At 39.5% G+C, this 18,317-nt stretch overlaps 1 protein-coding gene across 4 annotated transcripts in view; it reads right to left on the bottom strand.

Moving 5' to 3' along the window:
• LIMCH1 (LIM and calponin homology domains 1) overlaps positions 1-18,317 on the bottom strand; it is a 195,427-nt gene that overhangs the window by 113,992 nt on the left and 63,118 nt on the right. For all 4 annotated transcript variants that reach the window (XM_075195041.1, XM_075195032.1, XM_075195015.1 and 1 more), the window contains exon 2: positions 10,759-10,829. In XM_075195041.1, the coding sequence (XP_075051142.1) occupies positions 10,759-10,829 (71 nt within the window). The remainder of the gene's footprint in view (positions 1-10,758; positions 10,830-18,317) is intronic.

The raw sequence follows: 18,317 nt of genomic DNA, 5'->3' as shown, positions 1-18,317 counted from the left end.
CCCAGTATTCAATGCAGTGCTTATTCTAGTGATCATTATATAATGCTACAAACTATACTTTGGAAATCCGTATACAATAAAACAGTTCCCAGATTGGGGGGGCTTACAAAATACACAGGCCTCTCAATTCCTGAACCCATAGCCTCCGGTTGGGCACTTACCAGAGCACGGAATCCAAATACAAATGTTACTAGTCTTAATAGCCATTGTAAAATTTCCAGGAGTCTAATTGGAGATATCCATGGGTAATACAGTGAATATCATTCTGTATGTCCAGTTTAAACCAAAACCATTTTGAATTTGAGATTCTGGTCTTCTTAGCTTTGTGTCCAAGGATATGGAGGCTGTATGTTATGCATTTTCAGCATCTTCTGGAACCTGTGTGGTGACATTGGCTTTCAGATGCATGGATCTGACAGGAGAAGACAATTACAATCTTCCTGTTTCAGCATTTTCAGATCAACCTTGTGTGCATCATTGTGTGAACGCATGAAACGCATGATAAATTCATCAGTGGCATGCAGAATGCCTCTTGTGCCATTAAAAGGTGTTGCAAAATTCCACAATTTATAAATCCAGAATATGGATACTCCAAAAACAGTGACATGTACTACTAAAGGGAAAGACACAAACAAAACCACACCTGCAGTTCCAAAAAAGTAGACAAAATAAGGCCACATATACACTGAAATTATTATTTTACAAAGCCTGAACCATATTGATAAAAATCCTCATTCACCTTTACTTAACCATTAAATCCTTATTTAAAAGGTGAGCAGCAATGCGTAGCAGAGGAACACAGGCTAAGAAGCAGGATATTTGTTCCTAATGAGATATTAAGGCGGGTTTAAACAGACCTATTGAAAAGCAAGTTCATTCTAGCATTACTTTTAAAAAAAAAAAAAAACACCTGAGAAAAACCAGCTTGTGAAGACGCAAGCCATTTAATTATTTTGTACATGCCTAAAGGGTTCAGCAGGTTGCAAAACTGATGCTACAATGCACTTTGCAACTGGAAGCTGATAAAACAAAATAAAAAATGAAAGCCATGATTTTCTGTGCACTACTACACCTAGTTCCATGATGCGTTTTATGTATATAACACCTTTTAGAGACATGGGTAAATTATGAAAACTTGCACTGCGAAAGGGAGCGCACGTACTGTAGGTGCACACATGCAGAGGTACATGCAACTGATACTTGCACCTACTTAATTTAACGCAAATGCGGCTGAGGCAGACCAGCACAGAGACGCATATACTCCTGGACACGTTCATTTTGCACCTACTGGAGGGCAAACACACGCAGATGATGACGCCAGCACTTGCTAGCCACTTGTAATTGCAAATTCACCTCTGAAGCTTTTTTCAGTGACTGCAACTATAATAGGAAATTGTGGGTGTACTATAAGAATATTTTTGCTACTTTCATTTGTACACGAGAGAGTATTATATTTGTTGTATTATTTGCTGTTGGACTTAAAATGTGATTTTCCCGATCAAAACAATCTTTTGGTTGTGTGTATGTAAGCCGGACTTAAATCTGGTGTATATGCAACAGGTATAGAAGTAAATGCATCTTTGGAAAGGTCAGACTCATCATATGGGCATAAATATTCTTTATAGGCATCTGGCCCATAGTGTTTAAATGAGTTACTCAATCAGTGATAATTGTGGGGAATCTGGACAACGTGCGCCACCATGAAACGGGGTGTGAACCCCCCCCCCCCCCCCCCCCCCCCCTTCCCCCCTTCCCTAAAAATACCTATGAGTGTCACGGCACCCGTTCAATGCTGCTCTGCTACACAGTGAATGGGACATAACTCCCACCCTTCCGGTCCGATCAATGCTGTCCCAATGGGCACACTAGGACTCATGAATCAGGACTGTACTGTCTAAATTGGGACAGTTGGGTGGTGTGGAGTATGTTGGCACAAGGCGTTCTGCAGTGTTCGTGTACTTCATATGGTTATTTATTACCATGAGTGTTATGCTGTTCTACCAACGTAGAAGAAAAATAATAGACTACACTGTAATCAAACAGGCCTCCGTGTAACAAAACTATTATAGAGAATGATACAATACTTGTTTAGACATACCATGGATAATGTTTGACTAAATCAGCGCTCAGACAGGTTTTTCAATAAACAAAAGCTCTATAAGCATGTTTTTGTTTATTATTTCTGGTTTTGTTTTTAAAGTTGTAGAACTGAATCCTTAAAAAAAAAAATGCAGTCTTAAAAAACAATGAATTAACTGAAATTCAAACATTTTGTGACTAAAATGTCTTACAATGAGGCTTGGCTTATTCTTGAAATTTTTGTTCAGCAAGAAACAGTTGTTTGCTTAAAGAACAATTTTACACTAATATATAGTATAGTTGCATAATACTGCGCTGAAAAATAAACATGAAATACCTGGAGTGTTTTACTTAACTAAATATGTTAACCAAACACGTCTCTGCAGAAGGCTGCCATGTTAGGTGGGCGGTACTTGTATATCTGAGCAGGCAGAGTTTGAGTGACAGCTTTGCAGACTTGTAACTCTGTTGCTCAATAATGCAGAAGCAGGGCCAGTGATGTCAGTGTAACTGAAATGTGTGCAGACGCAGCAATCTTACCTGTATCTGATGCCATAAGGACACGAAGATGTGCGAGGGAATTCAGCTGGAGTGGAGTGGTAAGACTTTTTTGTAACAGAGCTACACTGACATTTTCAGGTAATGAGCTATGGAAGTAACATGGTTCAGTATGGGGTTTAGTCATTCTCTAACCCCTTGGCTGCTGAAGGCGAGTGGGACTTGCCTTCTACATACAGCCCAAAACTGGGAAGGGAGTGTCCCTCTCACACTGCAGTTTAGGAATTACAACAAAATGTATTTATCACTGCCCACTATGATCTGTGGGTTTTATTGTAGAACTGCGGAGCAGACAGTGCCATATGCAGCACTGTAAATTGCAGGTATAGGGTGAGGAAAAACCTGGGGAAAGTCTCCTAATTTTGATCAGCAGGAAATAAACAACATGGGAGCAGATAGGAAAGAGGAGAGGATCTATAAGAATTTAATCTCTCTCACCCCCATCACCCATCTCAAAAATAAACTGGGGCACCCTAATTTTGTCTCTTGATCACAAGTTCAGCCTAGTGGCTAAGCGGTTAGCACTTCTGCCTCACAGCACTGGGGTCATGAGTTCAATTCCTGACCATGGCCTTATCTGTGTGGAGTTTGTATATTCTCCCCGTGTTTGCGTGGGTTTCCTCCGGGTGCTCCGGTTTCCTCCCACACTCCAAAAACATACCGATAGGCTAATTGGCTGCTATTAAAATTGACCCTAGTCTCTCTCTCTATATATATCTGTCTGTGTGTTTTAGGGAATTTAGACAGTAAGCTCCAATGGGGCAGGTACTGATGTGAATGAGTTCTCTGTACATCGCTGCGGAATCAGTGGCGCTATATAAATGGTGATGATGATGATCACTTTATTTGACCAGTATAAATGGAATCCTGTGAAAACGTTCTTAATAGGTTAGAAGTCTTCCATTTTTCCCCTAAATTGTGACAGCACTACTACCTCCATTGTGTAGGTGCTATGTAACAACAGGATGGAAAGAGCCCCCCCGTCACTACATGATTAACTTATGCTACATTGCATACGACTGCATAATTGAGTGTTGAGATATCGCCTGCATGTGTAACATGAATGTGCCATGAGTTGATTAAATTATCCACATACCTCACCAACAAGCTATTCGTTTTCTCATTTCCTTACTGGACCATGGCAGCATGGCTTCAGAGCTAATGTTTGCATAGCTTCGCTGTCCAACTCCTCTGTTATTATCAGGTTCTTAATAATGCACATTAAAGCTTTTCTTTTCTTTTTTTTCCCTTTGGCCAGACAGGAGCTGGTGCAGTATGAATATCGACTTTTCCAAGATTAATTTCCCAAGGTATTCCTTAATAACTAGAAATTCATAAAGATTTCAAGCAGGTTCACTGGCTGTCCACTTTACTGTAGTAAAGAAGTGTACAGTCTGTTACCACGGATCATAAAAAGTAACCAATAGATCTTTAGAAATTACTTTTTCGTTTTATTCACAGCATTTTTCCTAAATCCGTGATACGTAATGCTAAAAGCCATTTTATGATGTATTACGAGGCATCTTACCTTTACACTTCACTTTTGTGGCGTGATCAAATGATTACCCATTTCCTCAAGTCTAAAGTCAACTGTTCCGCACCACAGACACTGCAGTCATATTTAGCAGACTGTTTGAATTCAATGCCGGTAATGTATATTCGAAAACTCTAAACATAAAGGGCTGTAGTAACAACTTCTGCTGCCCATTCCTTAGTGAATAAATATTCCATCAAGCAGTAAATGTGCAACCTGCATGTTCCTGTGGACAACCGAGACTTTCATTGTTCCTATACCACTCTGGAAATGGTACGTTTTCTGGGAGTTCTAGTACCATCTTAGCAGAAATCATAGAGGACCGTTATGTTCCCTATACCCAGCATGACTGCTCCCATGGTGCTTCAGACTGTTCAATAGGAGAAAAAAAAAAAAAAAAAAAAAAAAGGATAATATGTAAGGTGCAGGTTCAATGTTGAGAGCTGCAGAGCGTTTGGATGTAAGTTTGCTGTGAATTAAATCTCAATGCTTAATTTGGACCATATGCAATGCCCCCCTAACTACCCACATCCATGAAAGAGTAGATCAGCCCTGGAACCTTGGGTGAAGAGCCATCCAAGGTAACCAACTTTGCATTTTGTCTTAAAAGTTAGTACTTGGTGGATTTCACCTTGTTAAATTTTTGGTAGCATTCTACTTTAATCTTCTTTGGTCACGCGATACTTAACAGTGTTCTTTATTCTTCTGCCTGCAAACACTTCATTAAACCACCAAGGGACTCTTGAGGATGCAGAGCAGCCAATATCATAAAGACGTGTAGCCTGGGCTTATAATGAGCTAATCCGATCACGGCGTGACTGCTTATTGAAACAGTACGGCTTGCAATCCTCAAAGGGTTAAGGCAGTAGGGGTCTTTACTTCTGGCCAATAGAAATGACGAGTTATCTTATCCCCAAGTGGAGTCTTGGCTGTTGGAGACACCCCACCCAAACATTTCCCAGTCTCGCCAGTTGAAGTTCTCCCAGAAATATGGTCCTGGCTAGCTGCCCGTTAAAGCAAAGGATGCCTATGCCAAGTCTACTTCAACCTCACTCCGCTGGGTGTCCACTAGAAGTATTGCAGATATAAAGTCGTCCACCTGTATGATTATTCAGAACTGATTACACCACAGATTTGTTGCTGAACAGATGAACGTATTAACAGGGAGCCCACATTTTCTCTGCCTGCTGTGTCTATTACACTGAGAACTGTTACTGAAATCTGAGCCTACTCATCGGAAGCACAGTCTACATTAGCAACGGGTATCAGGGCTACATTTTAAGTCATACAAAGCTGCTGCTTTTTCTTTCTGGCAACAGCACGCCTCATCACTCCACATAGTACTTGCAGCATAAATTACATTATGGAAAGGTAGGCACAAATCTTAATATGACAGAAATAATAATAAAAAAAAAAATGATAAACAAAACAAAGTGACATATGCTTTTATACCAATTTAATACATACATAGTTCAATGCTATACATCTTTTCAAAAAATGCTAGTTTTATCATACTGCATATGCCATGGCTTTACACCTCATAGCTCATTTTAAGTGGCAAAAACTAAACATTCTAATGCCACTAGCAAGCAAGTATTTCAAACCGATGTCAACTATGTTGTCTAATCCTCTAAACAAGCTGTAACAAATATAGAAGCTAAACATACATCACTTTTTCAGCTCACAGAGTACTGAATACACAAATACCACTAAGACCTAATTAAACCACAATGTAAAGACAGCACTATAAAAGCTCACGCATTTCCGCCTTTATTATGTAGTCACATGCCAAGCTCCAGACCCGCTCGATTCATGATCTTATTATAGTTCAGTGGGGGGAAAATGCAGTCTCTTATTACTGGCACTAATTAGACTAAAATTACAGCTATTAAAATAAGAGAAACGTGTACACAAAAAACACACAAGAAAACACAGAGTAAAAAGACAGGAACCCACCCACGCTGACAGCAAATCATCCGTTTGAGGAAAGGCGGACATAGTACTACAGATTACATAGCGCAAGCAATGTAAACCCCCTCTATCATAGAGAGCAGGATACAGCTCCGCAGCTGTTGTTCAGCTAGAAATTCCAGCATGAAAGTATTCTAAAACAACGAGCTGTCTTTTAGCCGTAACTCCCAACAGTTAGACTTACAAAATTGGGACAAAAGTACTGCCCCAGATCCATACAAACCCCACTCCAATCCGGGTGTTTGGCTAAGGTGACCATTATTGTCATGGCAGGAAGCAACTCAGGGGAGGGTAAAGCATCATTCCAGGCATCAAAATTAGCGAGGAGGAGTGGTTCTCTAGATGCAGTCATGGGTATTTTGAAACTGTGATTAATTAAATCTAACTTTATTCCAAAAGTTTCTGATGTTACTGCATTCCCAAAAATTATATGACCAACCCGCTGTTTGCGTTTTACATTTTGGGCATAGCCCCATCAACCATGAAGTGGAGTCTGCCCTGAGGAATTTAAGCCTTGTGAATTGTTTTTAAGTGGACCTCCTGCAGACGAGCTGAAGTTAGAGATTTCCAAGTAGAATCAAGAAATGAATTAAGGTATCTGAGTAAGACACGCTCAGGATATTTTTTTGCCAAGCCTCCAAAGCTCATCTCCAGATGGTTGTACATGAATGAGATCTGCATATAGGTATCTAATTCTATAAGGCGAAGACATTAAAAAGGTGAGTAGGGCTTGATCATCAGGAGGTCTCAGGTGTGACTATCGGCAGCTGAACGGAGGTGATGTAATGTCGAGGTTGAAGGTACATGTAATATTGTGTGTTTGGGATACCAGCCTTTCCCGTAATTGCTGTAAAGTATAGATTTTGCCTTCCAGATCAAATACATCTTTGATCCCATTACACCTTATGCCATACCAAGAAATTGGTATTTTCCAGACAATGTGGAAACACCAGATTACCCCAGGCTGGAAGGAATCTAGTATATTTGAAATCTCTGTTGTATTTCTTATTATTGTGAGTCCAGGCCTTACATCTATAAACAGAACATTATGATGAAACTGTGCGGGTATCAGGGATTTTGGTCAGTGTAGTAGAGCCGCTGGGTTGTATGGGTGAAATAAAGCACTTTCCAGAGCTTGGTTTGTAAAATGTTCATGGTGGTAGAGCCAGACCACAACGTAACGGCACAGAGCAGCCCGTGTAAAGGAAAGTGTATCCAGTAGCCCAATGCTCCCTTGTACCTTACTGAGGATTAATTTATGTCTGGCGATTCAAAAATTTTGGACTGCTAGATAAATTTAGAGAACACTGTGGTACATGCATGTAAATCAGATTTAAGTAAGTCAATCAGGAGCATCTGGAGTGGATAGGATAGCTTGGGAAAAATTGCACTTTTAATAGCAGCACTGTGACCCAGGAGGGACTATGGGAGATTATGCCAATTGAACAGCGGTGAAGACATTTTTTTGATGACAGGTGGATAGTTATTGGCATAGAGATTAAAATGTGTTTATAATTTATTTCTTATAATAAATGCAATTTCTTTAAAACGTGGACATTTTTATAACCAGCTTTTAGTATGCGAGTCACCTTAATGTTTTTAATTAAATTAAAGTCCATGACATAGATTTAGTCCAACTAAACCTGTTGTGCACAGCAATGAAGGTGTTTTGAGGGGAGGGCTGCCTAGTGACTTGGATCATCTGGAAAGTTAGGAGATAACACGTGTGTGCCTCATTTACTTTCAAATTAGTGAACCTTTTGTTTCCCATATTTTCCCCATTTGTGCCAGCCTTATGTATTCCTTTCTTTTTCCCATTTGCATCTGTTTATATCCATTCATGCCTGCTTCCCCACTGTACAATACCTGCTTTCTTTAATCTTTCCCTGGTGGTCAGTGCTCTCCCCAACCTTGCAGGGATAAGGAACATCTTTTCAGTCATGAAATCTGGATTTCCATGAATGCCGGTATTACATGCACTAGGTGGTGTGGAGAATTAAACTGAACGGAACCACCCGTGAATTCATCAAAATGTATGGCTTTTACTCAATGTAATCACAATAGTTTCAGCCAAATCAGTAAAACTAGTTTATTGTTGAAATGACTTACAGCTCTCTGCGATACACCATAGACTGCAGGAGTATGCTTGCAGCTGGACAGAACGGTTCTAAATTGACCTTTTTAAATATTTACATGAAATTGGCCATCTATTGTACAGGTACCAATATTCATGAGTAATAATGAGTGAACTGCCCTTGCACTGGCAGGAATGCTCTATCTTCCTGAGAGACTATCTGTGACATCAAACTGTAGAAATTCTGCAGCCTTCATATTGCCTCTAAATGACCACATTCAACGACAAATGTAAATAAAGTCTAAGTAATTCTAGCAGGCACTACAAATATACTACTCTCCCACAATGTCCGGAACATTCCCACATTTTGAAGAGTTCTCCTGGGTGAGTAGGCAGACTTCCCAAATCCAGCATCCCTTCCTTTAGAAGTGGGCAGGACCTTGGCGATACACAGCGGGTGTTGGGGCATTTTGAGGCGGTTATGATGCATATTTGTCCCCTGGACCTCCGGAAGTAGGACTACAAGACAGAGGGGAGGAGCACCTTTTCATAGTAGATTTTCTCAAGAACGGCATGTGTTTACTAATGTTCATTGCAATAAGGTTTTTAAAACATGCCATAGAAGTAATCTTAGATTTGTCAAAATGACATGCAGTAGGTAAGCTTTAAATACAACCCATGATGTAATGTGATTGTAAATGTTTCCAATCACAATCTGTTTTTAATTTATGAGAAAAGAACATCTCTTCAGCAATTTCTAGGCTTTCAGTATTCATAACTTCGTGATGCTATGACATTCAGGAATGTGACATCAGAGCAAATCATATGAGCTATTCAGAAGTAGTCACCCCCACTTCCTTCCTACAGAAAACCTCACCCCACTCAGATTTCTAGAGCACATTATTAGTTTCAAGTGGCACATGGTTTGATCCCTAGTCTGTTAAAAGGATTGTTATGTAAACATACTGCACAAAACACTAAGCATGCCAGAGAACATGGCAATTACTGCAGACCAGTACCATATGGACCTGCAGCAGACTGACTGGTGGCGTCTCCTAAACTCATTTTGTCAAAAAACAAAACTCAGTCGATTGAAGACTTCATTTTTGGTCTGTATTGTTAATAGCAATAAGAGAGCAGTGAAACCAGAAGATTACAACAACGGATGCATCAAAGGACTCCATATAGTAACATGTTACATATGGCTGATTTGCCATAAGCAACTGTCCATTTAAACATAAACAATAGTTATTTGAGTAAAATTCTGCCTCAACAACGCACTCTTATAAATTCCACACTACGGTGTATGGTCATTCATGAAAACTACATAAGCTTTCACGTCTCACAGAAATATTCTGAACACCTGTTTAGAACCAGATACTGATGAAAAATCACTCCCGGGTGATTATTAAAGGAAATATGCACACATTGAATGCATATACGTACATTATTTTTCAAAGGAAAACTTTCTGCATAGTTGTTTGAAGCAATATGGCAGCTCCTCATCTGTTGATTAAAGGATGCCTGGATTTATAGAAAGGTCACGCAGGCCTGGGCCTAAGAACGTACTACATAAATGATAGCTAGAATATTATTGGTCAACATTACATTGCATTTTTCCTTATTTAGAAGGTTTGATACATCTACCCATGGTGTTCTGAAGTGATGTGATGGGGGGGTGGTATCAGATAAAAGAGGATTATGGCAGCAAGAGGACTAGAGGTATAGGGACGCAAAAGAAAAATTAAATATAATCCACCAGTGCTTTGCTACAAAGAATGTGGTGTAGGCAAACACATGTATGGGATCTATTATCTGCAATGCTTTGGATTTAAGGGTGTCGCTCACTTTTTGTGCAAATTGGAGCACCGTGCAAAATAAAGCCGTTGCAGAGATTTTGGCTTTGTTGAGCATCTCCGCAAAAGGTCCCCGGCATAGGACTCATGCCATTACTAGGGATGTTGGTTGTTTTTTTTTTTACTTTAAATGAAAAAAAAAAAAAAAAAAGGAGGCTCAATCTTGCAGCAAAACAAGACCATTATTTCTCTAAGGGATCGAAAGAATCCTAAAAATGTGCCAGATTTAGAATAAAACTTGAGAGAACTTTAATATAGCGAACTTTGTAAACAAGTTTCCCTTCCTATAAAACTCCACAATCAATCACTTTATAGAGTGCCAAGGACAACTTCCAGCACACAGTACTTATTAGATTTTCGCTATTTGCCAATAAACATATTGAAATAGGCAAATAATCAGTGTTATCTACAATATCCTCTGCTCTCCCAGTCTACATTTTACATATTAATGACAGGAATTTAAGAATAAATGGTTTCCTGTAAAGAACTATTTTTTTTTTTATCATTTCTCTATCATTATTAAACAGGAGCATGACGTTTGAAGATGGCCAGCATCATTACATATACAAACCACAGATCGGGTACATGTTTTTTGTCACAGAAGCTCAAGAGTCTGGTCTTTATCTTGACTACAGATTCATTTATTGATTTACTTTTAATATGAAAATGTAAAATATGTTACTCACTCGCAGAGAAGAATTCCATTCTCCAGTCCTGTACGAAAGTCTTTATCGCCAAAACTTCTACCTGTAACTTGCTGGCAAAGAGAAGGGGGAAAGTCTCATTAAAATGTAATGTTTAGATTTTGATTTTTATTTACACTTTAACATTACAATAAATATCTGCAAATTGTGATTCATTTATTCGTTAAAATAAGCTATGGTGCGTATTCAATTAGCTGCAATGTTCCTCTGCATGTTTCCCGGTATCTCAACATTGTGGATTTCTCCTCGCTCCCCTATGGGGGGGCGATGACAAATCTGCGATGTTACATTGCCGTTGAGTTCCTTTGCGACCCTTCTGGAGGTTCTCCGCGGCTAACTGAATATGCCCCTATAAGTATCACAGGAACGAACAGTCAAACAAAACACAATTCTCAATATTGTTTTGAAGGTTAAGGTTATGTTACAATCTGTAACATATAATAGCACATTATGACCTCTCAATTTCTTATTGCTAACTCTTCAGTAAACACCTCAATCTTTTAATCAACTGCCGGCATAGACATCTGCAAATTCAGTTAGGTCAGTCACAGAGTTTGTAGGGTTTCCCAAATGCCGTCCTCAGGGCTCCCTAACAGTGCAGGTTTTCCATATCTCCTTGCTGGAGCACAGGTGTATTCATTACTGACTGACACATTGTAACAGATCCACAGGTGGTCCTAACTATGTCACATGTGATCCGTAAAACCTGCACTGTTGGGGAGCCCTGAGGACTGGGTTTGGGAAACTCTGGAGTATGGGATACAGACACTGCCAGCACCTGGATTTTACATAGTCATATATGGGATAATACACCGTCTACAGTAAATAATGGATATTAGATGTCACTGAAAATCTCTGACCTGGTATCTTTCAATGATCACAGAACTCCTTGGTAACTTATACTATCCTTATAATTTACAGTAAAGGTAGATTATTCCACAAATATAATTCTACATTAACCGATACTTCCTCCTGACTGTTAACAGTAACATGCATCAGATATTCTCTTATAAACGTCTGCATCGTGGATAGTTTTCTAATATTCAGCAATCCAATGACTTTCAGCTGACGGATATAAATGAATGTCGAGTTACACCCAGTTGTAAACAAGCTAGCATTGTACTGGAAACATTATTAAAAGGGGACTCCATTGGGGCCATTTGTTTTTAATATTTTATTTACCAATGTTGAAAGAAAGGTAGTTAACCAAAATCTGGTGGGTAAATTATAGAAACATGCTGTAAGCTAGTGCTTCCACACCGGTGATTCTCAAGCAATAATAAAGCAATTAGCACCACAGCATGGTCAGGGTCATGCATACATATAAGGCCTTGTGCATACTCCTTGTCTGTAATTTTCATGCATCAATTTGGAAGTACAAGGCAAAATGGGTGAGAAACTGCAGACTAACGGTAGTGCAAGCAGGCAGTTTATTCAATGGATAAGACCTCATTACTTCTGGTACAAGCAGCACACGAAATGGACTAGTGAGCAGTAGAGAAAGGTGATCCAGTCAGGAGAATTATCCTTCACAGTGTTCAACAAAACAGACAAGTGCACGTGTGGTGCTAACCTCTAAAAATGTATTATTCTCCAAGTTAATGTATCCATTTGTGACAGAATGGATGAAGGCCGATCTCTCTGGATGGATCAAGTAATAAAGAGATAGATTCACCTCTCGCATCATCCAGGGCAGACTAGCACAAACTGTTCTAGAACTACAAGTGTTAGTATGAGCTACCGGCCAGGTAGTTGGACCTCTGGTCTCGGATGTTCGCACAGGGACCTTTGAGAAATAGATCAATGTTGCATGGTAATGAAATAGGATATGGCTATACTGCAGTTTGTTATGCTCCTTCATTTTCTTTTTACCAGCTATCTTAGTATTTTTAATACTTTTCATCACATTCACACAGAAGACAAAACAATACTAACTTTAAAAAAAAAAAAAAGCTTATATTTGTTAGTTTACTCTATAACAGGTGCATTATAAATTACAATCTGCATGATGCTCTTCAAAAGTGCTGCCTCACATAAAAGTGTTAATCTTTTAACATGACTTGAAAGAACGAACTGTATGGTTATTTACAATTGTTGCAACACCTGCCATCGCCATCAACAAAGCCTCATCCATTATTCAGTTCAGTGGCAGTACAAACCCCTGCCATGCATGTACTGCACATAGCTACTAAAACAAGAGCTTTCAATTCAGTGAAGGAATACAGCACAAAGTTGAATTTAAAACTTACATTACGTATCAAATAAAAAAAATGAAAAAAAAAATTATATAAATCTTTTTCTTCTTAAAAGAATGTTAAAGTACATTTGTGTGCCCAGTGACCATGCAGCGGCTGTAGAGAATTGTCAGGAAACGCGTGACTATTGTGGCTTACATTAAACACTACTCCGACATACAATAGGCTTATAGCAGCAATCCAGCCATGGATATTGGGTGTTGTCTGACCACAAACCGCACAGCGAGCCGCTAGGAACTGGGCACACATATATTTGCTTTGTGGTATGTAGATAGCGATCGTGTTTTCAGTGGATTACATACCAGTTTTCATAAACTTCTGACCCAGTGTGGAAATACTGCACAGCTGACAAAATTGTGATTCTTATTGAAGTGAACTGAATCGTTGTTGGAACAAATCTCTGCATGAATTTCAAAACGAAATAAGTTGTATGTTCGACTGATAACAGCATTATCAAAAGAGTAGTGGACTAAAAGTACAAATACATAATCACTTCATTACTTCAGGAAGAAAAATCATTTTTCAGGTGCATATTATTATAATAAAAAAAAAACCTACAAAGCAAGCATGCCACATCTGTCTGCACATACAGAATACATATAGACAGCATGAAACACTGTGGGATGAAAAGATGTAGGAAAGTTACAACAACCATCTGGGAAGCTGAGAATTAGCAGAGATGTAGAGGGTTAGGCCCACCTGCCTCATTATGCCTTCATCTGTTGCTGTACTTAGTGTATATAGGATATGCTGCTGCCACAGTATAGGGTAAGTGATATCAAAGGATCAATAGAAGTAAAGTAATTTTTTATTCCACTGGCAGCCATTACTTATGTTTTAGGTTGCTGCTTTTGATGGGAAGTGCTGAAATCGTATATGGATGAAGGTTTAGCAGGGCTGGTGCTGGGCTGATTGGAGCACCCCTGCAAAATTTAGGCTCTACTGGTCCACTCTCAAAAGGACCCCGCTCTGCTCAGTGGCTGACACATGTGCAGTGAAGTGCGATGCAATGGACAGCACGGTGGCTTTGTGGTTAGCACTTCTCCCTCACAGCACTGGGGTCATGAGTTTGATTCCTAAACAAAGCCTTATTTGAGTAGAGTTGGTATGTTCTCCCTGTGTTTGCGTGGGTATCCTCTGGGTGCTCCAGTCTCCTCCCACACTCCAAAAACATACTAATAGGTTAATTGGTTGCTCTCATATTGACCCTAGTCTCGCTTTGTCTGTGTATGTTAGGGAATATGGACTGTAAGCTCCAATGGGGCAGGGACTGATGTGAGAGTTCTCTGTACAGCGCTGTGGGATTAGCTCTGCTATATGGATAGCTGCTGTTGAAGATGAAGTCCTGTAACGCAGTAAATCAAAGTAGGTAAAATAATTTATTTTCTTTTGTCACGGAGGACACTCCCCAAAACGTGGCACCCTCCTGCCACACTTATATGCCAGCCCTGAGGATTAGTTATCAGGTTAGTGATTATTGGATGTAGCGAGGATGGCTGTGTGCCACAGGAGGGCGCTAGAATGGACAGTGCTATTGAGAGTAGTGGGCTGTCCGTCTGATAGTGCCAGAGATGGCTGTGTAATGTTTGTTATTCAGTCATTGTGAAGGTTTCTCAAGGGTTTAATTAAGATAGCACCACACTGTATCGGAGACGTTTATAAAACAAACTGACCCCGATATTGTTTACAATATGAAAGAAAAATATTATATGAAGATAAAATGTGCCAAAAAAAATGAACATGCACTTCCTTATTTGTTCATAAAGTATGAAACCAACCAACACTGAGGTTATGCCAGTAACTTTAAAATATAGGGAGGGCCTAAGGACAATTCCATCTTTCACCACTTTTCTTTTTTATCTGCCACTGCTGTATGACAATGTGTCCTAGATGTCCTGTGAACTGCTGTGTGTTTGTGCTCGCTGCAGTTTTTGTCCAAAAGTGTATGAAAATAATAGTGTGACCTGTGAGGTGGTCAAAATTGACTGGAAATGACTGGGAATTAGTGTTATTGAGGTTAATAATAATGTAGGAACAAAAATAAGAGCAAAATGATGTGATTTTAGCATATTTTAGCAATTTTTCCAAAAAAATACAGATCCAAAAACCAAAACACGGGGGTCAGTGAGCATCTCAAATAAAAAGTAAGAATTAAAGATTCAGCTAGACCCTGTATATTTCTCAGGTGACCCATCCAAATCTAATGTCAATTGAAGTCAAAAGTCGTGGTATACAAGTCATTTGAAAGTAGAGGTCTAGTAAACCAAGGATTATATTTACTTTGTTATAAATTCCATAGAACCGCCGATTGGCGGTGCTTTTAAGCCAGTTTCTTCAAACGGAAATTTTATTAAAGACAAAACCGATGGACTTTGAAGTTTTTTTTTTAAAACTGCACTTTTATTAAAGACAAAGTGTTGGGAATCGATAGTTCTACGGAACCACCTCAAAGTAAATATACCCACAAGTCCCAATCTCGTCCCCATATAAATGCAGGGACTCTAAGGTTTCCCTAAAAGGCAGAATGCGAGTATTATTCTGAATTGCTCATAGGCACCAGACAGCCCACATCTCAAACAGCCCACTAACCTGCTTTCTGCTGCCAAGTGTGTTACAGTTACACTCATTGAGCAGTGTTCAGTATCAAGCCGTACTAAGATTTTATGATCACTGACAGAACTCAAACTTGCAGCAATAACCAGGGAAAGAAGCAAAACAAACAGATGAAACAGAAACATATTTTTACATAGCAAAAACAAAGAGCCAGACTGTACAAAACATTTTTAGAATGTGGTAAAAACAAGGGTAAATATTTATATATCACCTGCCACTCATCCTTGCACAACTATTGTTGCATAAGACGTAGGATTCCTGAGGATATCCTGGGAAATGTCAAAAGTAGGCAAACCTGTGGCTTTCAAACTATTGTGAAACTACAAACCGTAAGCACGCTGGGACGTAGTTCCAAAACAGCTGGAGAGAAACAGGCTGTGTACCTGTGATTTTTACAATATTCAGTTTGCACAACAATTTACTGACAAACTGCTTTGAGATAAAATTGAATTATTCTCATTCCGGCATAGATGAGAAGTAAGCCTCAAACATTGTTACACTTATGATTCAATTCACACATTCAGTACATCTATTGGACAATCATAGACGCCAAAATTGGGGGAAAATTAAAGCGAGACACTTCGTCTGCACAGAAGAATCACTCACACTTTTAGAGGGAGTGTATATGTAAATTAGTGAGTACGGGCCTGATTTATTGAGGAAAGTTAAGCACAAATTTGAGCAAGTTTTCTTACTAAAGTTTTCTGGACAAAGCCATGTTACAATGCAAGGGGTGCGAATGATTTATTTTGCACATAATGAAATTACTGGCTGTTTCTTCATGTAGCACACACAGACACTTAATAGCTTTATTTTTACACTGAAATTTAAAGTTGATCTAGGACATGCCCTACCCAAACTATACATCTGCCTTCAAATTTTAAATTTACCTCCCCCTCCAATGAAAGATGGTTTTGCCTTACTTGCTTACTTTTGCTTAACTTTCCTTAATGAATTATGTCCTAAGTGTTTGTACTAACAATAATAATTAGTAAAAGGGCACATGTATGCAGGCGCGGGCTGGCAATTTCAACCCGGGGGGGCGGCCGCCTGTGCAACAACGCGGCCGCATCTCGTGTCATGAGATGGGGCCGCTGGTAAAAATCGTCGATTTTGAATCTGGGGGGGGGGGGGGGGGGGCGGCCCCCTGCCCAGCCCGCCCCTGCATGTATGCAATGCACAGCATTGTAACATGACTGCTCAACAAACTGTATTCATGTTGTATTCATTTTTGTATATTACTAATAGGTTGACCATTTTTCAGCGTAGAGCCAAATCAGATAACCAATGCTCAGTTCATTCTGGTGGCTAGTATTCAAATCACTGGTCATTCTGGTCGTTAGTATTCAATGAATCATTGTGGTGGCTGTACACAGTAACATAAAATAAATTAAAAAAGGGATTGTTATTTGAGGTCTGAATATGATACAACCCATCCCAAACTACAGCTGTAAAGATATTTCACTCACCAAGATCAGAGCCTCTCTGGGCCCATGCAATCAGTGGCAGTGTGCTCTCTACGTCACGTCCTTTGAGCTTTTGTGTTCTCCCTGTGCTTCCTCCCACAGTCCAAATATATACTGTAGGTTAACTGGCATATGACAAACTACTACTCTGTATAGTAAGCTCCAATGGGGCAGGGACGGATGTAAATGGCTATATGTTCTCTGTACAGCGCTGCATAATATGAGTGGTGCTATATAAAACATACAATGTCATATAGTGAGCTCTGGCGGCCAATGATAACTTAGAGGATCCAATATCTTTATAGAAAAAGTTGGTGCCTCAGCTCTGCATGATATGGTCAACGATCAAGGGACATGTCCCGGAAGTTGGAGAACATGTGAAGATTGGCATGGACCGTTCAGACCAATCCAAATGTCCCATGTATTGCTCGCAAGGATACAAGGTTTCTTGTACTCCAATGATTAGGATTTTAAATGTGATCGGTAGAGTTTTTCTTGCTAAACAAGACATTTTTGAACATTTGATGCAATATAAACGTATAAGAAAGTGGTCCCCTAACTTTTAGCTTTCATCAGAGATACTCTCTAGTTAAGGGTATCTAACGTGACACATTTCTGAATACTCTGCATGCAAACCACATCCTACTAAATAGCAGTGTAAATAGAAAATATCTTCACATACATGCAGCTATTATTTAAAATTATATTTCCACCTTGATTGTGAACATTTTGAAAACTATCCCTCTACCCTCTCAACAAATTTATAGTCCAGATCATTCTGTGTGTCTACACTGTTGGGGTCCATTATGAAGTCAAGGTAACGCAATAGATGGCCCCAATTTAGGAGTAGGCCGCCAGCAGCCGTGTCACTTCAGACCGATAATAGTCCCACCCCTTATTGTCAACAGTCTGAAGCAAAGCTATGATGGGGCATGAGGCGGTAGCCTATTGGCAAACCAGGCCCGCTGGAGGAAGTATGGTAAGAACATCATGGACTCCATCAGCTCAGAGGGAGGAATCCCAATTATTCAAGTCAGGGGGGAACTAGGGAGAGTGTACAACTTTTTACAATAAAAATGTGGAATTATGCTTTAGCCATCAGTACTATTGTATTGGAACTTCTAAATAGCGTTTATAGCTCATCTCAGCCAATGAAGACCTTAAGGTGTTTTCTCGGAATATACCCCAATGACTGGAATATTATTGA

This window comes from Mixophyes fleayi, chromosome 1 (genome assembly GCF_038048845.1).
Source record: "Mixophyes fleayi isolate aMixFle1 chromosome 1, aMixFle1.hap1, whole genome shotgun sequence".
NCBI classification, from domain to species: domain Eukaryota; kingdom Metazoa; phylum Chordata; class Amphibia; order Anura; family Limnodynastidae; genus Mixophyes; species Mixophyes fleayi.
Note: the sequence above shows the minus strand (reverse complement) of the source record. Positions and strands in the feature narration are given on the sequence as shown.